Below are 27,357 nucleotides of genomic sequence, written 5' to 3'. Positions count from 1 at the left end.
TTGCCACTACATAACCCTACCTGAGGTATTACTTGAAACACAGTAATCCACAAACCAACAATAGTGGCTAGCCCTCACTTTGCTTTCTGTAAAATAACTCAATTAATCTTAAGAACTCTTGAAGAAGAAACTATTACTCCCATATCTCACAAATTAGTCAATACCTACTGAATGACTAAATTGATAGAAAATTTTCATACCTTATTTAATGAATGGACCAAAATGTTTTTTGCTCCAATATCCCTCAAATCTCTTTCAGCATCATACTTTAAATCATTTGAAACACTGAACCTGCAACCAGAAAAGGGAAAAGAAAAATATACAAATCAAATGCAAATTCCATCATTCTAGCATCACTCAGGAATAAATAAAAGCAGGCCTAAACACTTCAAAAAAATACACCTACTCACTAAAAACCCATCCCCATATGTTGGATTATTCACAAATGAAAGCTTCCATAGCCAGTTTTTAAGCACTTACCACAAAGCTCTTTTTCTACTCAATAAGTAATTTTCATAGATGATTCCTGCTATTGTCCTTCCTTTTCCTACACCAGCACCATCACCTATTAAGAAGCCAGCACGATCCCCATTAGGTAGGAATGTTTCATGTTGCTGGAAAATAAAAAATTGGTAATGAATTACTCCTTTAGATATTTTGGCAATTAGTCTTTCATACATTGTTTTAGGGATATATTAACATTACTTCATTACTTTTATATAAATGGCATATGGTTAGCTTAGTGTGGATACTTTATATCTACTATATAAGCATATTTGTTTTACTTTACTGCATTTTTTTTTTTTTTTTTTGGTCTTTTTAGGGTTGCACCCATAGCATATGAAGGTTCCTAAGCTAGAGGTCAAATCAGAGCTGTAGCCACTAGCCTATGCCACGGCCATAGCAACTCGGGATCTGAACTGCTTCTGCAACCTACACCACAGCTCATGGCAAAGCCAGATCCTTAAGCCACTGAGTGAGGTCAGGGATCGAACCTACATCCACATGGATACTAGGTCAGATTATTTTCCACTGAGCCACGACGGGAACTCCTACCTTACTGCACCCTTTACCTTACTGCACTCACTTTACTGCACTTCAGTGGAAAACTGAAGGTCTCTGGCAACCCTGTGTCAAGCAGTTCTATTGGTGCCATTTTTCCAACAACATTTGGTCACTTGTCTGTGTGTCACATTTTGGTAACTCTCACAATACTTCAAACTTTTTCATTATTATTTTATGTGTTATTGTGATCTGTGATCAGTGATCTTTGTTTCCACTGAGCCACAAGGGGAACTTCTGTGATCGGTGATCTTTGACGTTACTATTTTAATTGTTCGGGGGCACAACAAACCCTGTCCATCTAGGACAGTTAACCTAATAAATGCTGAATGTGTCGTGACTCCTCCAAGGACTGACCATTTCATCTCCCTCTCTCCCTCTCCTTAGGCCTCCCTATTCCCTGAGATACAACAATACTGAATTTAGAGCAACTGGCTTCTTTAAGCATTAAAGTGAAAGGAAGAGCTGCATGTCTCTCACCTTAAATCAAAAGCTAGAAATTATTATACGTAAGTAAGGATGCATGTTGAAAGCTGAAATAGGATGAACGTTAACTAGGCCTCTCACTCCAAACAGTCAAGCAATGAATTCAAGGGGAAAATTCTTGAAAGAAATTAAAAGTGCTACTTCAGTGAACAAATAAGAAAGTGAAACAGCATATTGCATTAAGAAACTTGTAGTGGTCTGAATTAAAGATCAAACCAGCCATAACATTGCCTTACGACAAAGCCTAATCCAGAGCAAGACCCCCAACTCTCCTTAATTCTGTGCAGATTGGCAGAGGTGAACAAGCTGCAGAAATGTGAAGCTAGCAGAGACTGGCTCATGAGGTTTAAGGAGGGAAGCCATCTCCATAACATAAAAGTGCAAGGGGAAGCAGCAAGTGCTAATGTAGAAAGTACAACAAGTTATCCTGAAGACCTAGCTATGATGATTAATAAAGGTGGCTACACTAAACAATGACTTTTTTTTTTTTTGGTCTTTTTAGGGCCACACCTGCGGCATATGGACGTTCCCAGGAAAGGGTTCAAAATGGAACTGTAGCCGCTGGCACATGCCACAGCCACAGCAATGCCAGATCCAAGCTGTGTCTGCAACCTACACCACAGCTCACAGGAACGCCAGATCCTTAAGCCACTGAGTGAGGCCAGGAATTGAACCTGCATCCTCGTGGATACTAGTCAGATTTGTTTGCGCTGAGCCATGATGGGAACTCCTAAACAATGATGATTAATAAAGGTGGCTACACTAAACAATAGATTTTCAGTTCGTGGCGCATGGTTAAATCGACTAGAACCATGAGGTGCGGTTGATTGTTGTCAGTGGTTACGATGGCGTGGTGGTGTGGTTGAGCGGCTCGATCCGGTTGTGTTGGGTGGGTGCTACAGCTCATCGATAGCGAACTCATATGCCACGCCAAAAATACAAAAAAAACAAAAAAAAAAAAAAAAAAAAAAAAAAAAAAAAAAAAAAAAAAAAAAACAATAATTTCAGTGCAGATAAATCAGCCATCTATTGGAATTTAGATGCTATGTAGGACTTGCACAGCTAAAGAGAAGTCAATGCCTGGCTTCAAAGCTTCAGAGGATAGGAAGACTTTTTAGGGGCTAATGCAGCTGGTGACTTGAAGTTGAAGGCAATGCTTATTTATTTCCCATTCCAAAAATCCTAGGGCCTTTTAAGAATTATACTAAATCTACTCTGCCTGTGCTCCAAAAGCAGAATAACAAAAAGCACATCTGCTTACAACACGGTTTACTGAACATTTAAAAGCCACTTTTGAGAACTACTGCTCAAAAAAAAAAGATTCCTTTCAAAATATTACTGCTCAGTGATGATGCACTCAAAAGATCTGATGGAGATCAATGTCATTTTCATGCCTGCTTTGTAATACAACATCCATTCTATATAGCCCACAGATCTAAGAATAGTTCAGCTTTTAAGTCTTTCTTTTTTGGGGGGGCAGGGGGGAGGTGCCACACCCAAGGCACACAGAAGTTCCTGGGCCAGAGATAGAATTCATGCCACAGCAGCAAAGAAAACACCAGATCTTTAACCCTCTACACCACCTAAGAATTACAGTATTAAAGTGGTTTTTCCTTTTTTTGGGCTGTGCCTTCGGCATGTGGAAGTTCCTGGGCCAGGGATCAAACCCACATCAGAGCAGCAACCTGAGCCTCTGCAGGGCCAACATTAGATCCTTAACCAGCTGAGCCATAAGGGAACTCAAAACATTAAAGTATTTTAAAGTTCATGCATAGAGTTCCAGTTGTGGCGCAGTAGAAACGAATCTGACTAGGAACCATGAAGTGGCAGGTTCAATCCCTGGTATCACTCAGCAGGTTAAGGATCTGGTGTTGCCCTGAGCTGTGGTGCAGGTCGCAGACGCAGCTCAGATCTGGTGTTGCTGTGGCATCATAGGCCACCAGCTACAGCTCCAACTGGACCCCTGGCCTGGGAACCTCCATATGCCGAAGGTGCAGCCCTGAAAAGACCAAAAAATAAAAAAAATAAAGTTTATGTATGCACACTTTTTTTTTGGACATAATGCTATTCCGCACTTAATAGACATTTTAGTGTAAACACTAAATTTTACATGCACTGCAAACCAGAAATTTCATGTAACTTTTTTTTTTACTGTGATGTATGTTTTATTATGATGGTCTGGAACTGAACCTGTCATATCTCTGAGGTGTGACTGTATTTTTTCTTTCCACCCTCACATGTAGCAAGTAACTAAAGCTAACAAATTGGTGGGCAGTCTTCCATAATTCTTTCAAAGACTGCACAATCAAATACAAAGTTTTTTCTGGCCGTGCCCATGACATACAGAAATGCCCAGGCTAGGGATCAAACTCATGCCACAGCAGTGACCCCAGCCACTGAACCAACAACCCACTACATCACAAGGAAATTCCCACAGGTATTTTTAATTTTAATACATATTCCCAGTGAATTCCAAAAAGGTTATGACAGTTTGTTATTTCCACTAGAAATGCATTCCCCACATCCACAGCACCCTTTAATTTTCCTAACACATGAAACTTCCATAAAAATCAAGTTCTGGAGTTCCTGCTGTGGTGCTGTGGATCAAGAATCTGACTGCAGTGGTTTGGGTCACTGTAGGGGTGCAGGTTCGATCCCTGGCCCAGAGCAATAGGTTAAAGAATCCAGCAGTTGCTGCACCTGTGGCTGAGATTCAATCCCTGGTCAGGGAACCTCCATATGCCATGGGTACGGCCCTAAAAAGAAAAGAAAAAAATCACACTCACAAATTTTTCACGCAAGGAAAACTTAACTTTGAAATAAAACAACTATATCGTATGAACTAAGACTAAAGATAAAATTGTAAGCAGTTATAAAATGTTATAGCTTACCTGAGCTGCATATGTAATTGCTTCAAGCTGTAATGCTGATAACCAGCCATTATCAATGGTTTCTTCAGAAATAGATGTTTTGTACCAAACATCAGGAGGAGTAACACTGGATAAAGAGCTAGTTTCAACTACTGCATCTGGGTGACGTAGGCCAATTTTTACTAAACAAAAATTTAAAAATACTTCATTTTAATTATTCTAAGTAATAACACTCCCAGTATTACCACAGAATATTGCAATATTTCTCCTCCAACACAGAAAATGTTAAGTAACTATACGCTCTGGGATCCTATGTAAAGTCAATGATTGGCAATGAAGTACTCTTTAAATCTGACTAAAATGACCTATTTATCAATTACTTATAGTTTAAACAGAGACTTGCTGATGGAAAATGATCTAGAGGGAGTTCCCATGTGGCTCAGTGGATTAAGAATCCCACTAGTATTCATGAGGATTCAGGTTCGGTCCCTGGCCTTACTGAGTGGGTTAAGGATCTGACATTGCTGTGAGCTGATGCGGCTCAGATCCCAAGTTGCTGCAGCTGTGGTGTAGGCTGGCAACTGCAGTTCTGGTTTGACCCCTAGCCTGGGAACTTTCGTATGCCACAGGTACGGCCATAAAAAAAAATAAAATAAAGATCTAGAAAAACACCACAGTTCATACCACTAGGTTCACCCTTATTAACAGAACATAATCCTAGATTAAAGCACCATTTTAAGTGACCAGAAAACTATAGGATGTTGGAATCCATACTAAGGTAAACAGATTTTTGGTTTAAGTGGTCTAATTAGTGACTTTTTAGAGAGACAAAGAACATATGAGAAAAATTCTAGAGACAAATTCTAGCCACAGATTTTTTTCCCCTTCTTATCCTATAAAATGAAAAAGTGAAAAAAAAAAAAAAAATTTTTTTTTTTGCCTTTTCTAGGGCCACTTCCCACAGCATATGGAGGTTCCTGGGCTAGGAGTCCAATTGGAGCTGTAGCCACTGGCCTTCGCCAGAACCACAGCAACATGGGATCTGAGCCACGTCTGCAACCTACACCACAGCTCAGATCCTTAACCCACTGAGAAAGGCCAGGGATCGAACCCGCAACCTCATGGCTCCTAGTCAGATTCGTTAACCACTGTGCCACGAAAGGAACTCCGAAAAATTTTATATAAAAGCTAAAAATTAATTTTCAACAATACAGTGGCCACTAAAAAAATGAATCACAGTCATGGAAAAAGGGTAGTAGAAATGGTGTTAATGTAAACCACTGAATTCAAATAGCACATTTTAAAGATGTCTGAGTTTTTAGAATTTCTTCTCCTAAGCCATATAAAGCTAAGATATATGTTTACATTTCTGTAATTTACTATGATTTTACAATCACTGCTGATATGAGCAAAATTAACTTGAAAGGAAAAAGCTTTTTAACTCTTGGTTTTAAAAGACCTCATTCTAAAACAAAGTTCTAAATTTGCGTAGGAATATTTTTTAAAAAGCAGAATTTTCATGTAGCTATTTTAAAATATACTATAGTTTAAAACGTATTATATATAAAGCTCACACTTTTCAAATACTAAGGTACCCAATAGGATAGATCATAATAGATAGTAATGTCTGTGGGAAGTTTTTATAAGTTCAAAAGGAAATCAGAAGTCTTTCATTACTTTGACAAATCCCAAAGACATACATTTTATTGGCATATACTCTGCATAGGTTTCCGCATGACCCATTTCTTCTTCGTCTTCTTCCTCTGGTTCATCTTCCTCTTTCACAACAGGGACCTTCTATAACAGAGAGAGAGTAAAATCAACTCTACATCCAGACACTGGAGGCCCAAAGAACAGGAATACCCACTATCTCTAATCTCGGAAACATGCCATACAATACCATTTTTGTATTCCCTAAAATCTAGGTCATACTTTGTGACTTCTTTGCATCTCCAATGATGAGCACAGATAATCCATGACCTACCCTCACCTCAAACACACAAATGGATCACCAAAAGGGCTCCGCTATCTTCTTAAACTACTTTCCCCCTCAATACCCTCCCTGAAGCCCAGCATTCTCTCTAACCTCCTCCAGTCCTCACTCTTCATTCTAATACCAGAAATAGAAAGAGCAAGAGATGTGGAGAGAAGAGAAAAGGTGGATGAGCCCCAGAAGCACATCCTACAGTGTCATGGGCAGAAACTCTCTTTAAATGTCGCATCCCACCCTCTTTTCAATTCATCTCCCAAGTTCCCCTGCCAGGGATCAAATACAAGCCACAGCTAGGACTACAGCTGGGACCTATACCGCAGCTGCGGCAAGGCTGGATTAATGCATTGAACTAGGCCCAGGACTGAACCTACGCCTCCACAGCAACCCAAGCTGCTACAGTCGGAGTCTTAAGCTGCTGTGCCACTGTGGGAACTCTAGGAATGCTCTTTATTCACACATGCTTGATCAGAAAAGAGTGTAGGGAAGAACCTATGAGAGCTGGTATACCAAGGAGGGGAGAACAACAAAGAGAAGACCCAGTCAGAACACACACAGGTAATGCCAAGGATAACATGGAATTAAAAGGTAAGGTCAAATTCCTCTTTTACTTATTTTTACTAATTTATTTTAATATAGACTACAGCAGCATATGATGACACACAGATGCTCAATAAACGTGGGAAGGAAAAGGGAGACAGTAGATAAACATCCAGCCAACATCAACCCAGAGTCCTTAGAAAAAAATCCAAAAAACTCCAAACGCTCTCAGAAAGTATGCTAAAATGAAACCCAGTTTCAGAAACAAAGACACAAAATGGGGCTACCAAAGAAACAGATACCAATACAGTTCTGCTCTTGTTTGTGTGGCCTAGGGCAAATTACTAAAACTCTTAAGTCCTCCCAATCCCCTCCTTTGCACCTTTTTACAAAGTAGGAATGCAAACTATGCTAAATGACCATAGCATCCATATAGCATAGCATCCTTTCTCCCTTTATCTTTTATTTCCCTACTGAAAAAAAGAATTTACCATGGGTATAACTGGAGGATTAATTGGTCGCAAAATGCAGGGACAAGGCTTATATTTCTAAGCCAGCTGGATATAAAATGGCAGCAGGTAGCAAGCTTAGGGTCAAGGAGATACATGAAGGGGAGGGAGACTGATACTGGGGAATGCCTGACCAACACAGAAAGTAAATGTTCAACTCTAGGCATGTTAATACTAGGTGGGAAATGTGTGCCCGGTATTGTCAGGTACTATTTTTCAAAGAGGACCTAGAAATTGGGATTTTTATGGGTTAACAACACATTTAAAAATTTTCAAAATAATGTGGACGCCAAACAAAACACATCTGTCAACTGGTTTTGGTCCACAGGTTACCAGTTTGCAATCTCTGTTAGATATTTCTTAACTGCTAGAACAATATGGAAATTTTGGCATGCTATTGGCAACATGGGCTGGACTGGGAATTTGGGCACTAATGTTAAAGAAAAATGCATTCCTATTTTCCAAAAAATCAACTTTCAAGTAAGCTGCTGGCATACAACCATTAAATAAACTGATACTGGAGTTCTGCGGAGCATCAGGTTAAAGATCCGGCGTTGTCACTGCAGTGGCTTGTGTGGCAGCTGTCATGTGGGTTTGATTCCTGGTCAGGGAACTTCCACATGCCATGGGCAGGGCCAAAAAAAAAAGTAAACTGATAATGCCAGCAGTTGCTCTCCTGGTCCCCATTCAAAACCTCAGACACAGGTTGCTTTGCTATCTCTCCAATTCCATATTCCATTCCCAGTCTTATCAATCCTCTGATATGACAATGTACAATCACCTCCTATTTTCTTTTTTTCCTTCCCCTTACCCTTTCCAATCACCCTGTACTTATCACCCAACCTTCCAACCTGTCTTTTCTTCCCCATCCCAATCCATTGTGAGTCACTAACAGGTCCCTCTACACCTTCAATGGTGCTGCTCTAAGGCCCAAGTCCATCAAACACAATTCAGGACCCTCCACAGAGCCCCCAATTTATCATTCCAATTTCTTCCCTTAGCCAAGTATCCTAAGCACACAGCTATCACCTCCTCTGTGCCTATTAATGCTGCAGTTCCTTTCCTAAAATGCCCTCTCAAAGTTTCTCCACACTCAACACTCAAGCTCCATGATGTCTCCTCCTCCATAAAATGAAGTCTATGGGCTACTGAGTCTTCCTCCAAACTCATAACCCTTACTGAGAGCATCACAATGTACCTCTTGCTATGTCTTATATTATTACTTAAACCCTGCAGTGTTAAATTGTACGTATATTAAAAGGGAGAGTCAGAAACCTACCTCATAGGTAGGGATATACACTGCATAAGTATTAAATACATGTATAGAATCAATTTGCCTGAACCACACAAAAATACAGATACTCACCATAGTTGGGGAAAAACTCCTCATTTTCACATCATTTATCCATATTCTTGCTACTTCTTTATTAGAAGACTCTTTTTTTACTGTGCCATTGCTTACGTCAGCTGAGGGGGAGAGATAATTTATCTTTTAGAACAAAATCTCTATTTTCTTACAGTTTTTAAAAATTTCAGTAAGTTTACCCACTTCACAAACCAAATAATAAACCAATATGCTTACTGAATTAAGCGTAAAGATAAAAATATGAAAAACTGTATATAATTACAGAGGTAAAAACATTAGAAAACAACTTAAAAAGAAATGTGTGCACAGGAAATCTAGCAACTACTTATCAAAAAAACACCTTAACTAGAACACTGTTTTATTCAAAACAAGTTTATTCAAAACAAGTACCAAGAGCCAACATTACTCTAACACATTTCACTTGGTTCATTAAAAACAAACAAACAACAACAAAAAAAAACCTGGCGTTAACACTGAGAATCAGTCTCACCTGATTTGGAGGTACTTACTAACTTCCAAGGCAAAATAATTATTTCTGGAAAGGGAAAAAGACTAATTTGGGAACTATATTGTCTTCCTTCCCTCAGAATAAAGATCCAAACAAACAATGAAGCTGTTTTTCTTTTTTGGCTGCTCCAAGGCATATGGAGTTCCCCAGCCAAGGATCAGATTCAAGCCACAGCTGCCCCAACACCAGACCCTTAACCCACTGTGCCAGGCTGGGGATTGAACCTGGGTTCCAGCACTCTAGAGACACCACTGACCCTGTTTCACCACAGTAGGAACTCGTTCAAACTACTTTTAGATATAGCAGTAGAACCTCTCATTCAGAATATCAATCAAAGTGGAACTGCTTCATTGAGGATTCCAAAACCCCTAAAACTAGCCTCCATCCTTCAAGTATCCCTGAAGCACTCCCAGTACCTGGTATTCACAACGTGAAAATCACACCTGGAGAACTAATTAGCACCTTATGTGTTCTACTATATTGGAAGTACTTCGGCAGCCTGTCACTTGGGACTACAAAATAGCTAGGATTAAAGTATTAGCAAAATAAGGAAGCTGGTATAGAGATAACAAATTTATTTGGGAGCACAGATTTGTTTAATATGACTGTAGGAGAGCCAGCAAACAGCTCATAGGAAGAGTTATACAGGAGTTCCCATCGTGGCAGAGCAGTTAACGAACCCAACTGGGATCCATGAGGCTGCAGGTTTGATCCCTGGCCTTAGTGGGTTAAGGATCTGGCGTAGCCGTGAACTGTGGTGTAAGTCCTAGATGCTGCTCGGATCCCATGTGGCTGTGGCAGCTGCAGGTGTTGCTATGGCTGTAGGCCCACAGCTGCAGCTCCGATTCAACCCCTAGCTTGGGAACCTCCATGTGCCACAAGTGCGGCCCTAAAAAGCAAAAAAAAACAACAACGGAGTTCCGGTTCGGTCCCTGCGCTTGCTCAGTGGGTTAACGATCCAGCGTTGCCGTGATCTGTGGTGTAGGTTGCAGACGCAGCTCGGATCCCGCGTTGCTGTGGCTCTGGTGTAGGCTGGTGGCTACAGCTCCGATTGGACCCCTAGCCTGGGAACCTCCATATGCCGCGGGAGCGGCCCAAGAAATAGCAAAAAAAAAAATACAAAAAAAAAAAAAAACAAAAAACAAAAAACAAAAAAGAGTTATACGACTGGAGCTCAATTCAGAATCCAAAGAGAAACCCAAAGAGCTAAAGGGTTCAAAGGTGGTAGCACTCACACAGACAAGAGAACATGCAAAACCATGCAAATCCTTGCTCTTTACAGTGTCATACTTTTAATGTTCTTCCCTTTCAACAAGATGACCCTTTCAGAGATCCTGCTGTGGCGCAATGGGATCAGTGGCGTCTTGGAAATGCTGGGAAGCAGGTTTGATCCCCGGTCCAGCATAGTGGGTTAAGGATCTGGTGTTGCCAAAGATGCAGCTTTGGTGGCAACAGAAGCTCAGATCTGATCCCTGGCCCAGCAACGCCATATGCAACAAGGCAGCAAAAAAAAAAAAAAAAAAGACCCTGTCCTACAATACAAACATTGCTTTATCTTTAGCATTCACTTACTATGTTTCTTTTTCAGCCCTGGTCTAGGCTAACAATTTCTCAGGCTTCCACACAAGGATGGCCCTGACTTACAGCCTTTTGTCCTTTAAAAATTACACTGCGGGAGTTCCCGTCGTGGCTCTGTGGTTAACGAATCCGACTAGGAACCATGAGGTTGTGGATTCAATCCCTGGCCTTGCTCAATGAATCCAGCGTTGCCATGAGCTGTGGTGCAGGTCACAGATGCGGCTCGGATCCTGAGTTGCTGTGGCTGTGGTGTAGGCTGGCAGCTATGGCTCCAATTTGACCCTTAGCCTGGGAGCCTCCATACCCAGAAGGTGCAGCCCCAAAACAAAAAAACCCACACATTTTCTTCACAATGGAATAGCAGCAGTCTTTCTCATTAAATTCAAAGACTTTAATGAAAAGCAGCTTCCACTAACTGCTGATCATCCCCAAGTCTTCCAAGAGCCATTTCAGATGGTGCCCTGCACCTCAGCTAAGTCAGGGCCATGGTCATGCTCTCCATGGCAAAGAATGGAAATCAGTCTTAAGATGCTTAAAATGATTTCTCAATGGGCATCTGGCTGCCAGGCTCCACTTAGTTCAGGACAATAACCCAAGAGTAAAACTACAGCCACAAGGCACAATGGTACAGATTCAAACTCAAAGATTATCTGATTTTTTAAATTACATTTGTCACTAGAGACAAAGTTAGTTCTGAATCACCCTACAAACATCTCTTGCCCATTCCTTTAGAATGCCCCAGCCTTAAAAACACACTGACATATCTTAACTAAGAGAGACAGTTTACTCTGTTGAAAACAAAAAGACTTACTGGCTGCTGTTGCAACTGGCTGAGCAATATTGGCTGGTGGCTTCAGTTTCATTAGTTCATTCAGACTATTATTTTTTAGTAGGTCCTTCAGTTGAACCTGGTCTTTTGAAGGTGCAGAGGTCATGGCATTTCGCACTGCTGGTGCTGAGACCGAGGGACGTGTGTTTGCAGTAGTTTGAATAAATTTTGTTAAAGTGATGGTTTGCCTATTCGTTGTTACAGGTGGTGTTTTAGTCATTACAATTGTAGATCCCAAGGTTGGAAGCTGATTTATTTGATTCAGCACAAATGTTGTCGTAGATGGAGGCTGCTGCTAGAAAAGAAAACCATACACATCACACCCGTGAAATTCTTTATTCTCTAATCAGACCATAGCCACAAACAGAGTGGTCCAAACGCAGCAGTCCACTTTTTAAAGTCCATTTAAAAATCTAAAATGGACTTAAGGCGCAGTGGAAACAATCCGCCTAAGGAACCACAAGGTTGCGGTTCGATCCCTGGCCTTGCTCAGTGCGTTAAGGATCCGGCATTGCCCTGAGGTGTGGTGTAGGTCGCAGACATGGCTTGGATCTGGAGTTGCTGTGGCTGCGGCATAGGCCAGCAGCTACAGCTCTAATTTGACCCCTAGCCTGGGGATCTCCATATGCCACGGGTGCGACCCTAAAAAGACAGAAATACAAAAATAAATAAATAAAATAAAATAAAATTGACTTAAGAATCTCACCTAACCATTGGCACTTCATTTCTAATATTAACTATTAGACTACTTGGGTAGCTATAAACTACCGAGTTAAAACACACCTTTGAGGAAAAGAAGGTATGATAGTAGTATTGGGGGCAGCGAGCATAAAATGAGACCATCCTAAGCAAGCTGTGATGTACAGTAACCCACATAATACAGGGACTAGGAACATAATTTCTAATCCCAGCACTGACTCAACTAATAAGATAACATTTGGCAATTCACTCCACCTCTGGAGGCCCACAATCTCTGAGGACCATTTTCCATTTCTAACACTCTATAATTTCTGTTCAATGCTTTGTCTGCAATCATACAGATTCCACTAACATTTATCTTAATAATACCAGTAAGATAATGCCAACCAAGCACAGTTGTTTTAAATTCCAATGGTACATGAATGATCCACCTAGGTAAATTACAAATACTAACAATAATGTGGATGCTTCCTTTGAGACTAAGGCAAAGCTACACAGCATTTTATTTTTTATAGTTGGGGAAGGGAGTAGTTAGGAAAAAAACGAAATAAAAGGTCAAGATTTGAGGACAACAATGTCTGCTACAAGTAACTAAAGTACAATTAAGATATTTTTATAAATTTAAGTCTATTTCCACTTCCATTCCCCTTCAAATTATTTATTTCTCCATGACTCCTCTACCAAGAATCTTTTAGATTACTATCACTTTTGCTTTTTTATTTTTATTGTCTTTTTAGGGCCATACCTGCGGCATATGGAGGTTCCTGGGGTAGGGGGCAAATAGGAGCCGTAGCCACTGTCCTACACCACAGCCACGGCAACGCCACATCCGAGCCATGTCTGTAACCTTCATCACAGTTCATGGCAATGCTGGATCCTTAACCCACTGAGCGAGGCCAGGGCTCGAACCTGAGTCCTTGTGGATGCTAGTCAGATTCGTTTCCGCTGAGCCACAACAGGAACTACAGATTACTATCACTTCTGAATATAACTCTCAACAATAATTTATCACAAGTTACCAAATTTTAACCTAATAGTTTACCCAATAGTTTTATACCACTAGGCTTAAGTTAATAATTGCTATGGTTAAAGCAAGGTCAGAGGAACTCTATATTTAGAGAATAATAACAATCACAAAAATTACATATACCAATAGACAAAAGCTGAAATAAGTAAAAATGAAAAGTGTAGTAATGTGTAGTTCATCTTTACTTCACAAATTTTGTATCATTTGTAATAAATAAACTTAAAAAATGTTTTTTTTCCTAATTATCTTTTGATCGGCATTACTCCATAAGAGTGAAAGAAATGTTTTATAAAGGGAGGTGAGAGTAGAATACTGGGAAACAGAAAAAAGCAGAAATAGTAAAATAAAACTATTTTATATCAAAGATTATTTTCATACTATAGGCCTAAACTATTTTCACAAATCTAAGTAATTCTTACCCTAACATTTAATAATGCTGGAGTAGATACCGTCTCTGGTTCTTGTTTAACAGGAACTGCTGCTTCAGTCTCCAAATTTAGTTCTAATGCACTAAGTGGCACTGACTGGAGAGAAAACAACATCAGAGAAAGAAATAAAGAATGATGGCAGTGAATTCTGTTTCAAGAACAAGAGATTATTTCATTAAAATAAAAATTTTTCAAGCTTTACATTCAAATAGAATGTAAAATCACTGGTATCAGGTATAAAGTAACAATCTTTGCAAGCATAACATCCACTAAACTACACTAACACCAGAATCTTATTTTTGCTTTCAGAGAATGTGTATACTGAAACCTTAGAAAAACGCTCCTACAAAGTAAGAAGACAACTATTGAGATTAGTGATCCTCCCACAATAACTCTAAGCAACTCATCTCTTACTTTTACATTATGTATCAAAGCAGAAAATGTCCTGATATTCATTGCAAGTGTTTTTCGCCTTGTGAATGAAGACTAATACTCAACATAAACATGACAATTCACATAAATATTTGAAATTAAAGCTTGGAGTTCCTGTTGTAGCTCAGTAGGTTAAGGACCTGACATCTCAGTGAGGATAAGGATTTGATCCCTGGCCTTGATCAGTGGGTTCAGAATCCAACTTTGTGGTAAGCTTGGCTCCAATTCAACCCCTGGCCTGGGAACTTCCAAATGCTGCAGGTGTGGCCATAAAAATATATAAGTAAATAAAATTAATACCTAATTCTGTAAGAATAAATTAAAATTTAGAAAAAAATCACTTTGGGGAGCTCCCCTTGTGGCTCAACAAATTATGAACCTGAGTATCCATGGGGATGCCGGTTCAATCCCTGGCCTTGCTCAGTGGGCTAAGGATCTGGCATTGCCATGAGCTGTGGTGGTCACAGATGTGACTCGGATCCCATGTTCCTGTGGCTGCGGCCTAGGCCAGCAGCTGAAGTTCAGATTTGACCCCTAGCCTGGGAACTTCCATATGCCGAAGGTGCAGCCCTGAAACACACACACAAAAAAAAAAAAAAGAAAAGAAAAGAAAAAACTCACTTTTTACAGAAGCTTTGGAAAACTCTTACCTGTTGTACTGGAGGAGTAGGTGTCAGAGTTGCAAGCCCCGCATCTCCACCATCAATATCAAAGAGGTCATTCGGACTAATTCCACTCTCACTCAAAGCAGCAAGCAGTAAATCTTGCCCTGGCTCCACCATCTTTAGAAAAAAAAATATTAAATAGTAACATAAAATACTTAAAATGACAACTAAATCTCTTCTAAATATAAACCAATATTTTCTACCGATCCATTCATTCAATATTTACAAAGAATCTGCAACATATCAGGTAAAAAAAGGATGAAAGAGAGTAATAGTCTCTGATCTCAAGAAATTCAAATTAAAGATGTGGTCAGGAGTTCCTACTGTGGCACAATGGGTTAAGGATCCTGCACTGTCTCTGCTTCAGCATGGGTTCCATCCCCAGCCGGTTGCACTGGGTTAAGGATCCCACACTGCCACAGCTGTGGCATAGGTTGAAGCTGTGGCTGGGACTGAAGCCCCGGCCCAGGAACTTCCATATGCTGCAGCTGTGGCCAAAAAGGAAAGAAAAAGAAAGGACAGACAAGTACATAAATCACAGCAAGAGTATATGTCTACAAAATGCTGAGAGAACAGAGAAGGAAATGCTAAATTCACCTGAGAAGAGAGGTTACAAAGATGACAGTGGAGCTGAGTCTCAAGGAAGAATTCCCCAGGCAGACAAGGATCTTCTGGAAAGTGCATTCAAACTCACGGGGACATAAAAGACACTGGCACCCTAAGATGGCTAGAGTAATTTAATTCCACATGGGTAAGAAAGCTCAGAACAGAAATATAAGGTTCATGAAGGTGATGGCAAGAGACAATGAATTTATCACCCATAGACTTGTACCCCATGCTAAATAGTCCATTTACTCCTGTGAGTAACAGGGGTCACTAAAGGATTTTCAGATAGAGAACATAGTCAGATTTGTGACTTAGAAAAATTACTCCACAGCAATGTGGAAGCAAACTGAGAATTCACAGGGTAAGATGCAGGGACACATCTTAGGCAACTGCTACAAAAGACCAGGAAAAAGATGATGTGCAGGATGTGGAGAGAAAGTAGGGGGAATGGCTTCCAAGTCATTTAAGGAGAATCCATGAGACTAAGTTTAAATGAAAGCTCAAAATGGAAGAATGTGAAACACACAAAAAAAGCATGAATTGATGAATGATTAGAATTGAGCCAAGAGAAAATGAAAAAATAATGGTTGAGCCCAGGAGATCTTTCAGGTCTCATCTTTTAGATAAGGAATATGGAGTTTAGGGGGGAAAAATGCCTATTTCAATATATTTTCAGTTGGATTTTCCAACTGTACTCATAGGAACCAGATCAAACTATTCAACCACTAAGATGGATTTTTATCCATTTTGTAGGGAAAAAGTTGAACAGAGTTTTCTCAATTTTAACTTTGCTCATTAATTTATCCAAAATAATCAATTCATATATATAAACATGCTTACAGGGAATCTGACTTGTTTTTCTCAGAGGACTAACTTTTTTTTTTTTTGGCTGCCCTGAGGCACATGGAGTTCCCAGGCCAGGTATCAGATCTTAGCCACAGTTTTGACCTAAGCCACAGCTGTGGCAATGCAGGATTCTTAACGCTCTGTGCTGGGCCGGGGATCGAACCCTTGTCCCAGAGCTCCCAAGAGGCTGCCAACCCTGTTGTGCCAGTGGGAACTCCTCAGAGAACTAATTTCATATTACATAAATAATACACTAGCAGTTCCCATTGTGGCTCAGGAGTTAACAAACCCAAATAGTATTCATGAGGATGTGGGCTCGATCCCGGGCCTCGTTCAGTGGGTTAAGGAGCCGGCATTGCCATGAGCTGTGGTGTAGGTCAGATGCAGCTCAGATCCCTCATTGCTGTGGCTGTGATGTGGGCCAGCAGCTAGGCTCTAATTACACCCCAAGCCTGGGAATCTCCATATGCCATGAGAACGGCCCTAAAAAGACAAAAAAAAATTAAAAACAAAACAAAAAACTAATCGTCAGCTAGTCATCTGCTCTCAGACCAGGCAATAGAATTAAATTTGTTTCATTACGTCCTACAAAAAAAAAAAAAGTAAAAAAGTGTTACCCAAGAATACCGTGAACCATGACTTCCAATACATAAGAACTACTATTTTAGATGAAAGCAATAGTGAAATTCTCTACTAGGTAGATCTATGTTGCATAAGCTTGTAAATTATTTAGAAACATGTTCTAAAGGAACTATGAATGAGTTTAAGGTGAAAACCACAGAATCCAGAAAGTAAACTAAGGGCAGACTTATTTAAAGGATAGGAGGAAGACCACATGGCCCAAAGGAGACTTCCCCAAAACTTTTCAGAAAAAAGAAAAGTCTAAGGAAGAATACATTCTTAGCAAGCAGGAGGAAAGAAAGGGAAGTGACAACGACTAGTATCTTTTACAAGCCTGGCAGTGTTAGGTCCCTTATGTATATCACTAGCCCATGACAACCCTGAGCAAGACAGGTATTATAATTCTAGAGATGAAACTGAGGCTCAAAAACCTTAAATTACCTGCCCAAGGTCACAACCATATCTAGACTGTTCAAACTCCCAAAGCCCATGCATTCCCTTTCCAATGAGTAAATCAAAAAGTCAATGTTGGTACCCTATGAAGTTCCAATACTTAAATGCCAGTCTGAGATTAAAATTGGAAAGGGGGAAAAAAAAAGACAAATAAAATTGGAAAGGTCTAATATCATTAGTATTAGACAGCAAAATGAAAGTCATATGAAGGAACTAGATGATAGAGGAGACAAATAGGAGAAATGTCCTAACATGGATTTAATATAAAGATTTTTTAACTACTCAATGAATATTATTACATTTATAGTTGTATGACGATCATCATGGATTTAATATAAAGATCCATTTTTCTAATACAGACATGGTGGACCATACTTTACAAATCAGCCCAGTATGTACCACAAATACGTACTGAGAGAAATGAACCAATGCTTTGAAAATATTTTCAGGAGTTCCCGTCATGGCTCAGTGGTTAACGAATCCAACTAAGAACCATGAAGTTTCGGGTTCAATCCCTGGCCTTGCTCAGTGGGTTGGGGATCCAGTGTTGCTGTGAGTTGTGGTGTAGGTTGCAGACACAGCTCGGATCCCGCATTGCTGTGCTCTGGCGTAGGCCAGTGGCTACAGCTCCAATTGGACCCCCAGCCTGGGAACCTCCATATGCTGCGTGAGCGGCCCAAGAAATGGCTTATGGCTCAGTGGTAACGAACCCAACTAGTATCCATAAGGATGTAGGTTCAATCCCTGGCCTCACTCATCGGGTTAAGAATCTGGCGTTACCGTGAACTGTGTGTGGTATAAGCCAGCGGCTACAGATTTGATTCAACCCATAGCCTGGGAACTTCCCACTAAGTATGCTGCAGGTTCAGCCCTAAAAAGCCAAAAAACAAAACTTTCATTTATAAAATTTCATTACGACTGTGGGGATATGGAGTCTTGGCCCACTTGCCATGGCTAATTTCGACCTAGATTAACAATTTCTTAGATTAACAAAATGTCATTTTTATAAAATAAACATTGGAAATAATTATTTATTCAAAAGTAGGGAAATATCATTAATTAATTTTGACAAAAAAAAAAAAATCAATGAGGGAGTTCCCATCGTGGCTCAATGGTCAGCGAACCTGACTCGCATCCATGAGGACTGGGGTTTGATTCCTGGCCTCGCTCAGTGGGTTAAGGATCCAGCATTGCTGTGAGCTGTGGTGTAGGTCGCAGACGCAGCTCAGATCCCGAGTTCCTGTGGCTCTGGCAAAGACCAGCGGCTATAGCTCTGACTGGACCCCTAGCCTGGGAATCTCCATATGCTTCAGGTGTGGCCCTCAAAAAACAATGAAAAGTGTTGCTGAATTTATGAGGGGTTTTTTTTTGTTTTTTTTTTGGTCTTTCGTCTTTTTAGGGCTGCACCCGCAGCATGTGGAGGTTCCTAGGCTAGGGGTCTAATTGGAGCTATTGCTGCAGGCCTATGCCAGAGCCACAGCAACACCAGATCCGAGCCAAGTTTGTAACCTACACCACAGCTCACAGCAACGCCAGATTCTTAACCCACTGGATCAAACCCACAACCTCATGGTTCCTAGTCAGATTCATTTCCACTGCACCAAGATGGGAACACCTATGAGTGCTTTTTGAAATACATTTTCTGAACAATTAATTGGCATTAAAAGTACAAAAATAGGAGTTCCCGTTGTGGCGCAGTGGTTAACGAATCCGACTAGGAACCATGAGGTTGCGGGTTCGGTCCCTGCCCTTGCTCAGTGGGTTAACGATTCGGCGTTGCCGTGAGCTGTGGTGTAGGTCGCAAACGCAGCTCGGATCCTGCGTGCTGCGGCTCTGGCATAGGCTGGCAGCTACAGCTCTGATTCGACCCCTAGCCTGGGAACCTCCATATGCCGCCAGAGCGGCCCAAGAAATGGCAAAAAAAAAAAAGACCAAAAAAAAAAAAGTACAAAAATACCAGGTTCCTGAAGTGGCGAAGCAGAAACGAATCTGACTAGTATCCACAAGGATGCGGGTTCAATCCCTGGCCTTGCTCAATGGGTCGGGATCCAGTGTTGCCGTGAGCTGTGGCTCAGATCCCCCATTGCTGTGGCTATGGTGTAGGCCAGTAGCTGTAGCTCTGATTCAACCCCTAGCCTGGGAACTTCCATAAGCCACGGGTGCAGCCCTAAAAAGAAAAAAAAAAAAAAAAAAAAGTACAAAAATATTGTCATGGAAGGGAGGAATTTGGAGTAAAAAACTTGTGTTCATAGAAGAGATGGCAAAAGTTATAAGCAACATTATCAAGTGATCTACTCAAGTCATTCAGAGGAATCACAATTTGAGACTCTCCAATCTGAGAAGTGACCTAGTAGTGATGCTGTCTAGGTGAGAAACATTGTCTTTTACAAGCTATTAATGAAAAGAATTTTGATTTTATATAGGACTTATATACACAAACAAAATCTAAAGATCCTTTCTCTCAAGCCAATTGAACGCAAATTCTCTACTTGCACTTTTTTGCAGTGAGAAGGGGGAAAGTAGATAGAAAGGAAACATCTATGCCATTCTCTAACTCCATTAAGCAAAACCCTTAATATTTAATCATATTCCTATTTTCAAACTACTAGATTCAGAATTTCTTTTTCTTTCTCTCTCTTTTTGTCTTTTTAGGGCATCCATGGCATATGGAAGTTCCGAGGCTAGGGGTCAAATCAGAGGTGTAGCTGCCAGCCTCAACCACAGCAACAAGGGATTTGAGCTGCATCTCTGACCTATACCACAGCTCATAGCAACAATGGATCTTAACCCACTGATCAAGGCCAGGGATCGAACCTGTGTACCCATGGATACTAGTCATGTTCATTACTGCTAAGCCATGATGGGAACTCCCCAGAATCAGAATTTCAGAGCTTAAGTTGAGAAAGCTCTTACAAGGTTATATTACTCAATTTTCTCATTTTACAAACAAGTGAGATTTATTCCTGAGAGGAAAAACAGTTTTTTCACTTTGAACCCACTAAGTATAACATGAATCCAAACACTGTTAGGGAGTTCCCGTTGTGGCACAGTGGTTAACGAATCCGACTAGGAACCATGAGGTTGCGGGTTCGGTCCCTGCCCTTGCTCAGTGGGTTAATGATCCGGCGTTGCTGTGAGCTGTGGTGTAGGTTGCAGACATGGCTCGGATCCCATGTTGCTGTGGCTCTGTCATAGGCTGGGGGCTACAACTCCGATTAGACCCCTAGCCTGGGAACCTCCATATGCCGTGGGAGCGGCCCAAAGAAATAGCAAAAAGACAAAAAAAAAAAAAAAAAAACACTGTTAGGTGCAAAAGAACAGTTACAGTGTGTCTACAAGAATTTTACACACCTCAGGTGACATTTAACATGTATCAATCTAACAAACCCAAAAGTTACTAACCATAGAGTGATTCTAAATAGAATCACAAAAACAAACCAAAAAAAGTGGAAAACAAAAAGATTCCACTTTTATCATAAATGTATTTGAAAATATCACATATTTCAAAATAGTACACCTATGAAAGCATATATAATAAGGAACAATAACACAGTAGCGGGGAGAAACTGAGAGACATCCTTAGCAGGAAGAGAATCCTGAGAAACAATACCCCATTAGAAGAATCAAAGGACACAGTTCCCACTGAGAATACCAACACAGAAACCTATCAACAAGGACAAGGTTCCTCTTGTTGACACCAAAGCAGATCTTTACAGCTTTGGGCAGATACAGGGATGTATCTGCAGTGGCAGCAGCACACCACAGAGGTTGAGGAGACTATGAAGTCAAGTGAAACCTGGTTTCAAATAAAGGCTGTGTCATCCACCAGTAGTATGATATAGTCAAATAATAACTTTTGTGACTCAGTTTCCTCATCTCCAAGTAGGAATAAAAACAAAACCTCATAGGATTGCTGTGCTGAGTAAATGTTAAAGCTACTTATAATAAGTATTAGCTACTAGCTATTAAGTATCATTTTAATAAACATTACTATCATGTTCAAAAATGATTTCTTTCAAATTGCTTATGCAACATTTTACCTCCAGAATACAAACTTTACTTGTCGGCAATTTATTCAATAATTAAGTTCCACGTTAGTTCTCTAAAATACTAGCTCCCTTTTCCCCAAGTGTCATACACCTGGTTTGTCCAGCTAATCAGTTAGTGTATCTAGAGGAAACTGGTGGACATCTTCAAATGTCATTTAAGAAGTATCTCTGGGGAGTTCCCGTCATGGTGCAGTGGTTAACGAATCCGACTAGGAACCATGAGGTTGCGGGTTCGGTCCCTGCCCTTGCTCAGTGGGTTAATGATCTGGTGTTGCCAAGAGCTGTGGTGTAGGTCGCAGACGCGGCTCGGATCCCGTGTTGCTATGGCTCTGGCGTAGGCTGGTGGCTACAGCTCCGATTCAACCCCTAGCTTGGGAACTCCATATGCCGCGAGAGCGGCCCAAATAAATAGCAAAAAGACAAAAAAAAAAAAAAAAAATCTATTAAAAAAAAAAAAGAAGTATCTCTGGGAGTTCCCATTATGGCGCAGCAGAAACGAATCCAAACAGTATCCATGAGGATACGGGTTCAATCCCTAGCCTTGCTCAGTGGGTTGGGGATTCAGCATTGTGGTGAGCTGTGGTATAAGTTGTAGACACAACTTTGATCCCAAGTTGCCATGGCTGTAGTACAGGCCAGCAGCTGTAGCTGTGATTCGACCCCTAGCCTGGGAACCTCCATATGCTGCAGCTGTGCCCCTAAAAAGCAAAAGACCAAGTATCTTTGCCTTAAAAGTATTTTTTCTCATTACTTAATAGTGCTAAGCATGTCTGATTTTTGATCTAGCGTCAACTTTGCTTTTATGTAGCCAGGATGTGATAGATGACATTCAGTTTAGGAATTTGAAGGACAGGACTTACCATTGTGGCTCAGTGGTTAACGAACCCAACTAGTGACCATGAGGTTTTGGGTTCAATCTCTGGCCTCGATCAGTGGGTTAAGGATCTGGTGTTGCCGTGAGCTGTAGTGTAGGTCGAAGACGCAGCTCAGATACTGTGGTGCTGTGGCTGTGGCATAGGCCAGCAGCAACAGCTCTGCTTCAGCCCCTACCCTGGGAACTTTCACGAGTGTGGCCCTAAAAAAAGGCCAAAAAAAAAAACCCCAAATATTTATTGTCTACTGAGTGTTGATTCCTTCAAGAGTATCAGGAGGAGAAAGAGAGGATAGGTATAAAAGTTTGCTAAATAAGATTTTCTTTAACTAAAAGGATATAATCTGCATTTTTTAACGCCTTCTTCTCCTAGCAGCAATTGCCTAGTAAAGTGTCCCTCCCCTCACTCTCATTGCAAAACCTATAGGAAGAATGGAATTACAAAGGAATGTGCAGATTATATACAAGTTTCAAAAATGCTTTGAAAAAGCACAAGAATGTGGCTGGGGAGGTGGGTTGAGACTACTTTCTTGTTTACAACATCAAAAGCTGGCTACTCTTCTGGACTATTTATTATACGGTTGGATTTTGTTTCTACTCTCAAAATAATACATGAGTAAAAACTACCTGTTATCTCCCCGCCGCTTAGAAACCAAAGCTTAGAGAAATGAACTATAACAAGGTAAGACTAAAGCAAGCTTGAAGCAGAATTATAAACCCGGGGGGCTGACACCAAACCCTTCCAATCTTAGCCCCAGTTATTTCTTAATCCAGTATTTTTTGCTTGTTTGGTTTTTAGGGCCATGGCATATGGAAGTTCCCAGGCTAGGGCAAATCAGAGCTGCAGATGCCAGCCTAGGTCACAGCCACAACCACAGCAACATGGGATCTGACCAACTTCTACAACATACACCACAGCTCAAGGCAACGCCAGATCCCCGAACCACTCACTGAGTAAGACCAGGGATCAAACCTGCATTCTCAAAGATAATAGTAAGATTTGGTTCCGCCGTGCCACGACAGGAACTCCCAACTCCAGTATTTTTTAACCAAGTATTAGGGGAGTTTCCGTCATGGCTCAGTGGTTAACGAATCTGACTAGGAACGATGGGGTTGAGGATTCGATCCCTGGCCTTGCCCAGTGGGTCAAGGATCCGGCGTTGCCGTGAGCTGTGGTGTAGGTCACAGACGCAGCTCAGATCTGGCGTTGCTGTGTGGCTGCTGTGTGGCTCTGGCGTAGGCCAGTGGCTACAGCTCCAATCTCTGATTACATCCCTAGCCTGGGAATCTCCACATGCAGAGGATGCAGCCCTAGAAAAGACATTAAAAAAAAAAAAAAAAAACCCAAGTATTTTTCAAACTGCTGGTCATAACACATTGGGTTGTCAAATAATTTCAGTGCATTGTGACTAGTATTTTAAATATTTCAAGTATAGAATATTCAAATATTTTAAATACAGAATTAGAGCAGCACACACAGAGAGGGTAAACATTACTTCAGGAAACTCAGTGCTATGTGCGTATTATATACCAGGTCACAATGTAAAACATTTCTTACTGTGGAATGCAGTAAAAAGATTTGCAAATCATTGCTCTGTGCTACTTACTGTCTCTCAAGAAGTAAAAAGTTAACTGACAAGTTTTTTTCTTCTTCTTTTTAGGGCTGTAACTGTGGCATATGGAGATTCCCAGGCTGGGGGTCTAATCAGAGCTACAGCTGCCAGCCACAGCCACAGCAACGAGGGATCCGAGCGCACATCTGTGACCTACACCACAGCTCACGGCAACTCCAGATCCTTAACCCACTGAGCAAGGTGAGGGATCGAACCTGCAACCTCACGGTTCCTAGTTGAATTCGTTTCCACTGCGCCATGACAGAAACTCCTATTTTGACAAGGTTTGTACCATATTTTTTTAAGAAGAGTTCCTGATCTTCCAAAGTCTATCCATTTCATCTACAGAAAATTTCAGTGGTATCCCAAGACTGTCCATGATACTTTAGTAAGTTCAACCAGGAAAGTGGATCTGTCAATTAGCATTAAAGAAAAAGACAAGTGCAAAAACTTAAGGATTACATCATTTTGGTTATTAATTGACTACCTAATGGAAAACAATTCCACTCAGAAAGCATCTTTACTCCCTGAATTTCTGGCAGGCAAAGCATGAAAACCCAGAGCCTTATGAAAAATCAGCTAACTTGCTAAAACCACACCTCAGACCAGAGTGCTGTCTTCCTTCATGAGCAGGGCAGCAAGTCTTAAAGCTCAATTTAGACGCTAAGTAAAGCCAAAATGTATCTGTAACTAAAGTACTTGAGAAGAAAAAAGACTTTGAGAAGCATGAAGAGACTCTTCATACTGCATGATTTTAAATAGTAACCTCAACAAAGCCCATAAACACGTAAAACTGACACATAAGAACATTCAATGGATGAACGAATGAATGAATGGATGAATGAAGGAAGGAACTGTAAGCCACTAAGACTCCCTTTTTAACACCTACATAGCAACTAAAGTCAAATTTTATTTAAAACTCTTCAGAATCTTCTGGCATAAAATTAGGTTAGGAATAAAGTTACATTGAGAGATAAAAAGCAGAAGCCAAAGAAAAAAGTAAAGATGTCCTCTCTGGTGGATAAACTTTGGAAACAACTTCTTTAAACATAAAAAAGTTCCATTGTTTGCAAAATCGATGTCGCAAAACACCAATAGCAAATTCTGCATTTTATCTTAGAAGTTCTATACAAACTATCTTTTGTGCAGTGATTAAGGCTTTCCCCACTGCTCATGAAAATCTGTTTTGACTGCCGCAAATAACTGGGAAAAAATGAAATCCCTCTGCATTGTTAGCTGACTTAAGTGTCTGCAACTGCTAAGAGGAATCGCACTAGACTAACTCGGGTTTGACAGCTTTCTGGACCCTCCTGGCAGACTCTTTAGATACCCTATTCTGTCTCTAATTCTGGCTGCCTGAAGAATATGAAACATTTAAATCAACATAAACTGCTAATAATCAACTTTCAAAGGTCAAAGGGGGACCCAGTTTTAACCTCTCACCAACACGTGTTCAGTACAAACTTCCGGGTGAGGTTACAATTGGCTGCGCAATTCAATGGATAAAAACGTTGCTTTATTTGACTCTCATTTTCTCGCCCTTTCTTTTCCCACGTTTCTCCACCAGCGACTCCCCAAAACAAAAGCCTCCCACAGTAAACGGAGCATGCACATAAAAAGAGTTCCTCTGTGCGAGGATCAAGTTAGTGGTCCGCAAACATTAACCAAACAGAAGCACAAAGCCGGGGTGGAAAGGGGAGGAGCTGGATGCCAGGGTCAGGAAAGAAACAATCACAAGGGTTCAGGAACATCCAAATCTCCTCCGCGGTTAAACCGACCCCAAACCACTTCTGGGAAACCACCAGCGTATACTGGTTTGGGGAACTTTAGATGCTCGTTACGCCAAACGCTCTCAAAGTAAGCAAATCCCGGACCGCCTTTCCCTCCCTATAGATTCTTACTTAGGGTCCAAGAGGCGAGCGAACAAGCTCCAGGCAAAATTAACCTAATCACTGGGTGAAGCGTGAAGGTGGCCCCACGTGTCCCACGTACCGTCCCTACTGCCCTGAGAGCAAGGTAACAAGCAAACCGTAGGTGTGGGGGTCCACATCTTGGGCAACCCTGTCGCCTTCCGCACTCGCCCCGAACCAAAGCAATCCTCCAGCGGAAGACTTTTGAAGGGTTGTGGAGCTCACTTTCCTACGAGTCCGGGACCTCGCATCCCCTGGTCGAGACGGGGGAGCACGGGGGGCGATCCCGGCAGAGCCAGAGCTGGCGTCCGCAAACGCTGCCTCCTCGCCCAAACGGGGTGCCTTCGGTCTGGGACAGCGGGGCCCCAGGAGCCCGACAGCCCCACGCGCGGCGACCGCAGGGCCCGGCGCTGACCGACGGAGGAAGCCAGCGCGTCGGGGCCGCGGCCGGGACCGTGCCTCCGAGGACCCCGGGGCACGCAGCTGAGAGGGCAGCGAGGGGCGCGGGAGGCCCGAAGCCGGGGTGAGGTGGCGGCCCCCCCCAGCCTGGCCCCACACGGCCCCCTGAGGAGGGTGGGAGTGGGAGGCTGTCCGGGAGGAGGAGTGTGGAGACATAAAAGGGCTACAGGGAGGACTTACTTTCCCCACAGGATCTGACGCTGGAACACCTTCTCCCGGGCGGCGACAGCTTGAAGGACCAGAGGCGACTGGAGCGGAGGCGGCGGTGGCGGCGGCAGCAGCAGCGTCCGGCTCTGCCTACCTCCCCGCCGCCATCTTGACGCCCCTCCCCCAACCCCCCCCGCCCCACCGGGAGGGGGTGGGGCGACGGATGAGGCGCCGCGCGCACGCAGCGCGCGCCGCAGGACCCACGTGACTTCCTCCCTCCCCCCCCACCGCAAACCCCAGCCCCTCTCTCCGCCCCGCCTCTCTCCTAGGTGAAGGAAGATGATTTCCCCCCCCATCTTGGCCGCCCCCCGCCTTTTCCGCCAAGCACGGACTCCACCGGCTCCCGCCGACCCTGTACCAGTGGTTGAATCCAAAGGAATTCTGGAACCCAAACGGTCCATTATCGCGGCTCCGGGGTGGGCGAGGGGTGAGGGGGCCGGGTTTCCGAGAAGGGGGAGGGGGGGAAGACGAAGGCCGCCTAGGAGAGTCACGTGTCTACTGCTTCCGCCGGCGTTTGAAAGAATCGCGAGAGTTCGTTTTCCCCTCCTTTTCTCCCTCGCGGCATGTCGGGAGGAAGGTCTGTTCTGGGTTGCCCCGAGCAGGTCAGCCGGTGGGCCGTGCGCATGCGTCCCACACCTGCTTTCAACGTCGGGCAAGGAGGGGCTCGAAGCTGTTTTCGAAACCTTTTTGGTGCGTGGCTATGGCTCAGGAAGTTACCTAGTGGCGTCTTTGT

The 27,357-nt window shown here is 42.1% G+C and overlaps 1 protein-coding gene across 6 annotated transcripts in view; it reads right to left on the bottom strand.

Moving 5' to 3' along the window:
* The window catches only part of SBNO1 (strawberry notch homolog 1), a 63,119-nt gene extending 35,988 nt beyond the window's left edge, over positions 1-27,131 (bottom strand). The window contains exons 1-9 of one of the 6 annotated variants that reach the window (XM_021073992.1): positions 26,598-27,122; positions 14,975-15,106; positions 13,884-13,988; positions 11,721-12,033; positions 8,824-8,924; positions 6,119-6,215; positions 4,440-4,600; positions 481-614; positions 201-291 (exon numbers count right to left, since the gene is read on the bottom strand). In XM_021073992.1, the coding sequence (XP_020929651.1) occupies positions 201-291; positions 481-614; positions 4,440-4,600; positions 6,119-6,215; positions 8,824-8,924; positions 11,721-12,033; positions 13,884-13,988; positions 14,975-15,106 (1,134 nt within the window). In that variant the 5' untranslated portion in view covers positions 26,598-27,122. Of the gene's footprint in view, positions 1-200; positions 292-480; positions 615-4,439; positions 4,601-6,118; positions 6,216-8,823; positions 8,925-11,720; positions 12,034-13,883; positions 13,989-14,974; positions 15,107-26,597 lie in introns of all 6 variants that reach the window. The other 5 variants (XM_021073993.1, XM_021073995.1, XM_021073994.1 and 2 more) reach the window with 5 other exon arrangements.

This window comes from Sus scrofa, chromosome 14 (genome assembly GCF_000003025.6).
Source record: "Sus scrofa isolate TJ Tabasco breed Duroc chromosome 14, Sscrofa11.1, whole genome shotgun sequence".
In the NCBI taxonomy this organism is placed as follows: Eukaryota; Metazoa; Chordata; class Mammalia; order Artiodactyla; family Suidae; genus Sus; species Sus scrofa.
This window is presented reverse-complemented; position numbering and strand designations above follow the sequence as displayed.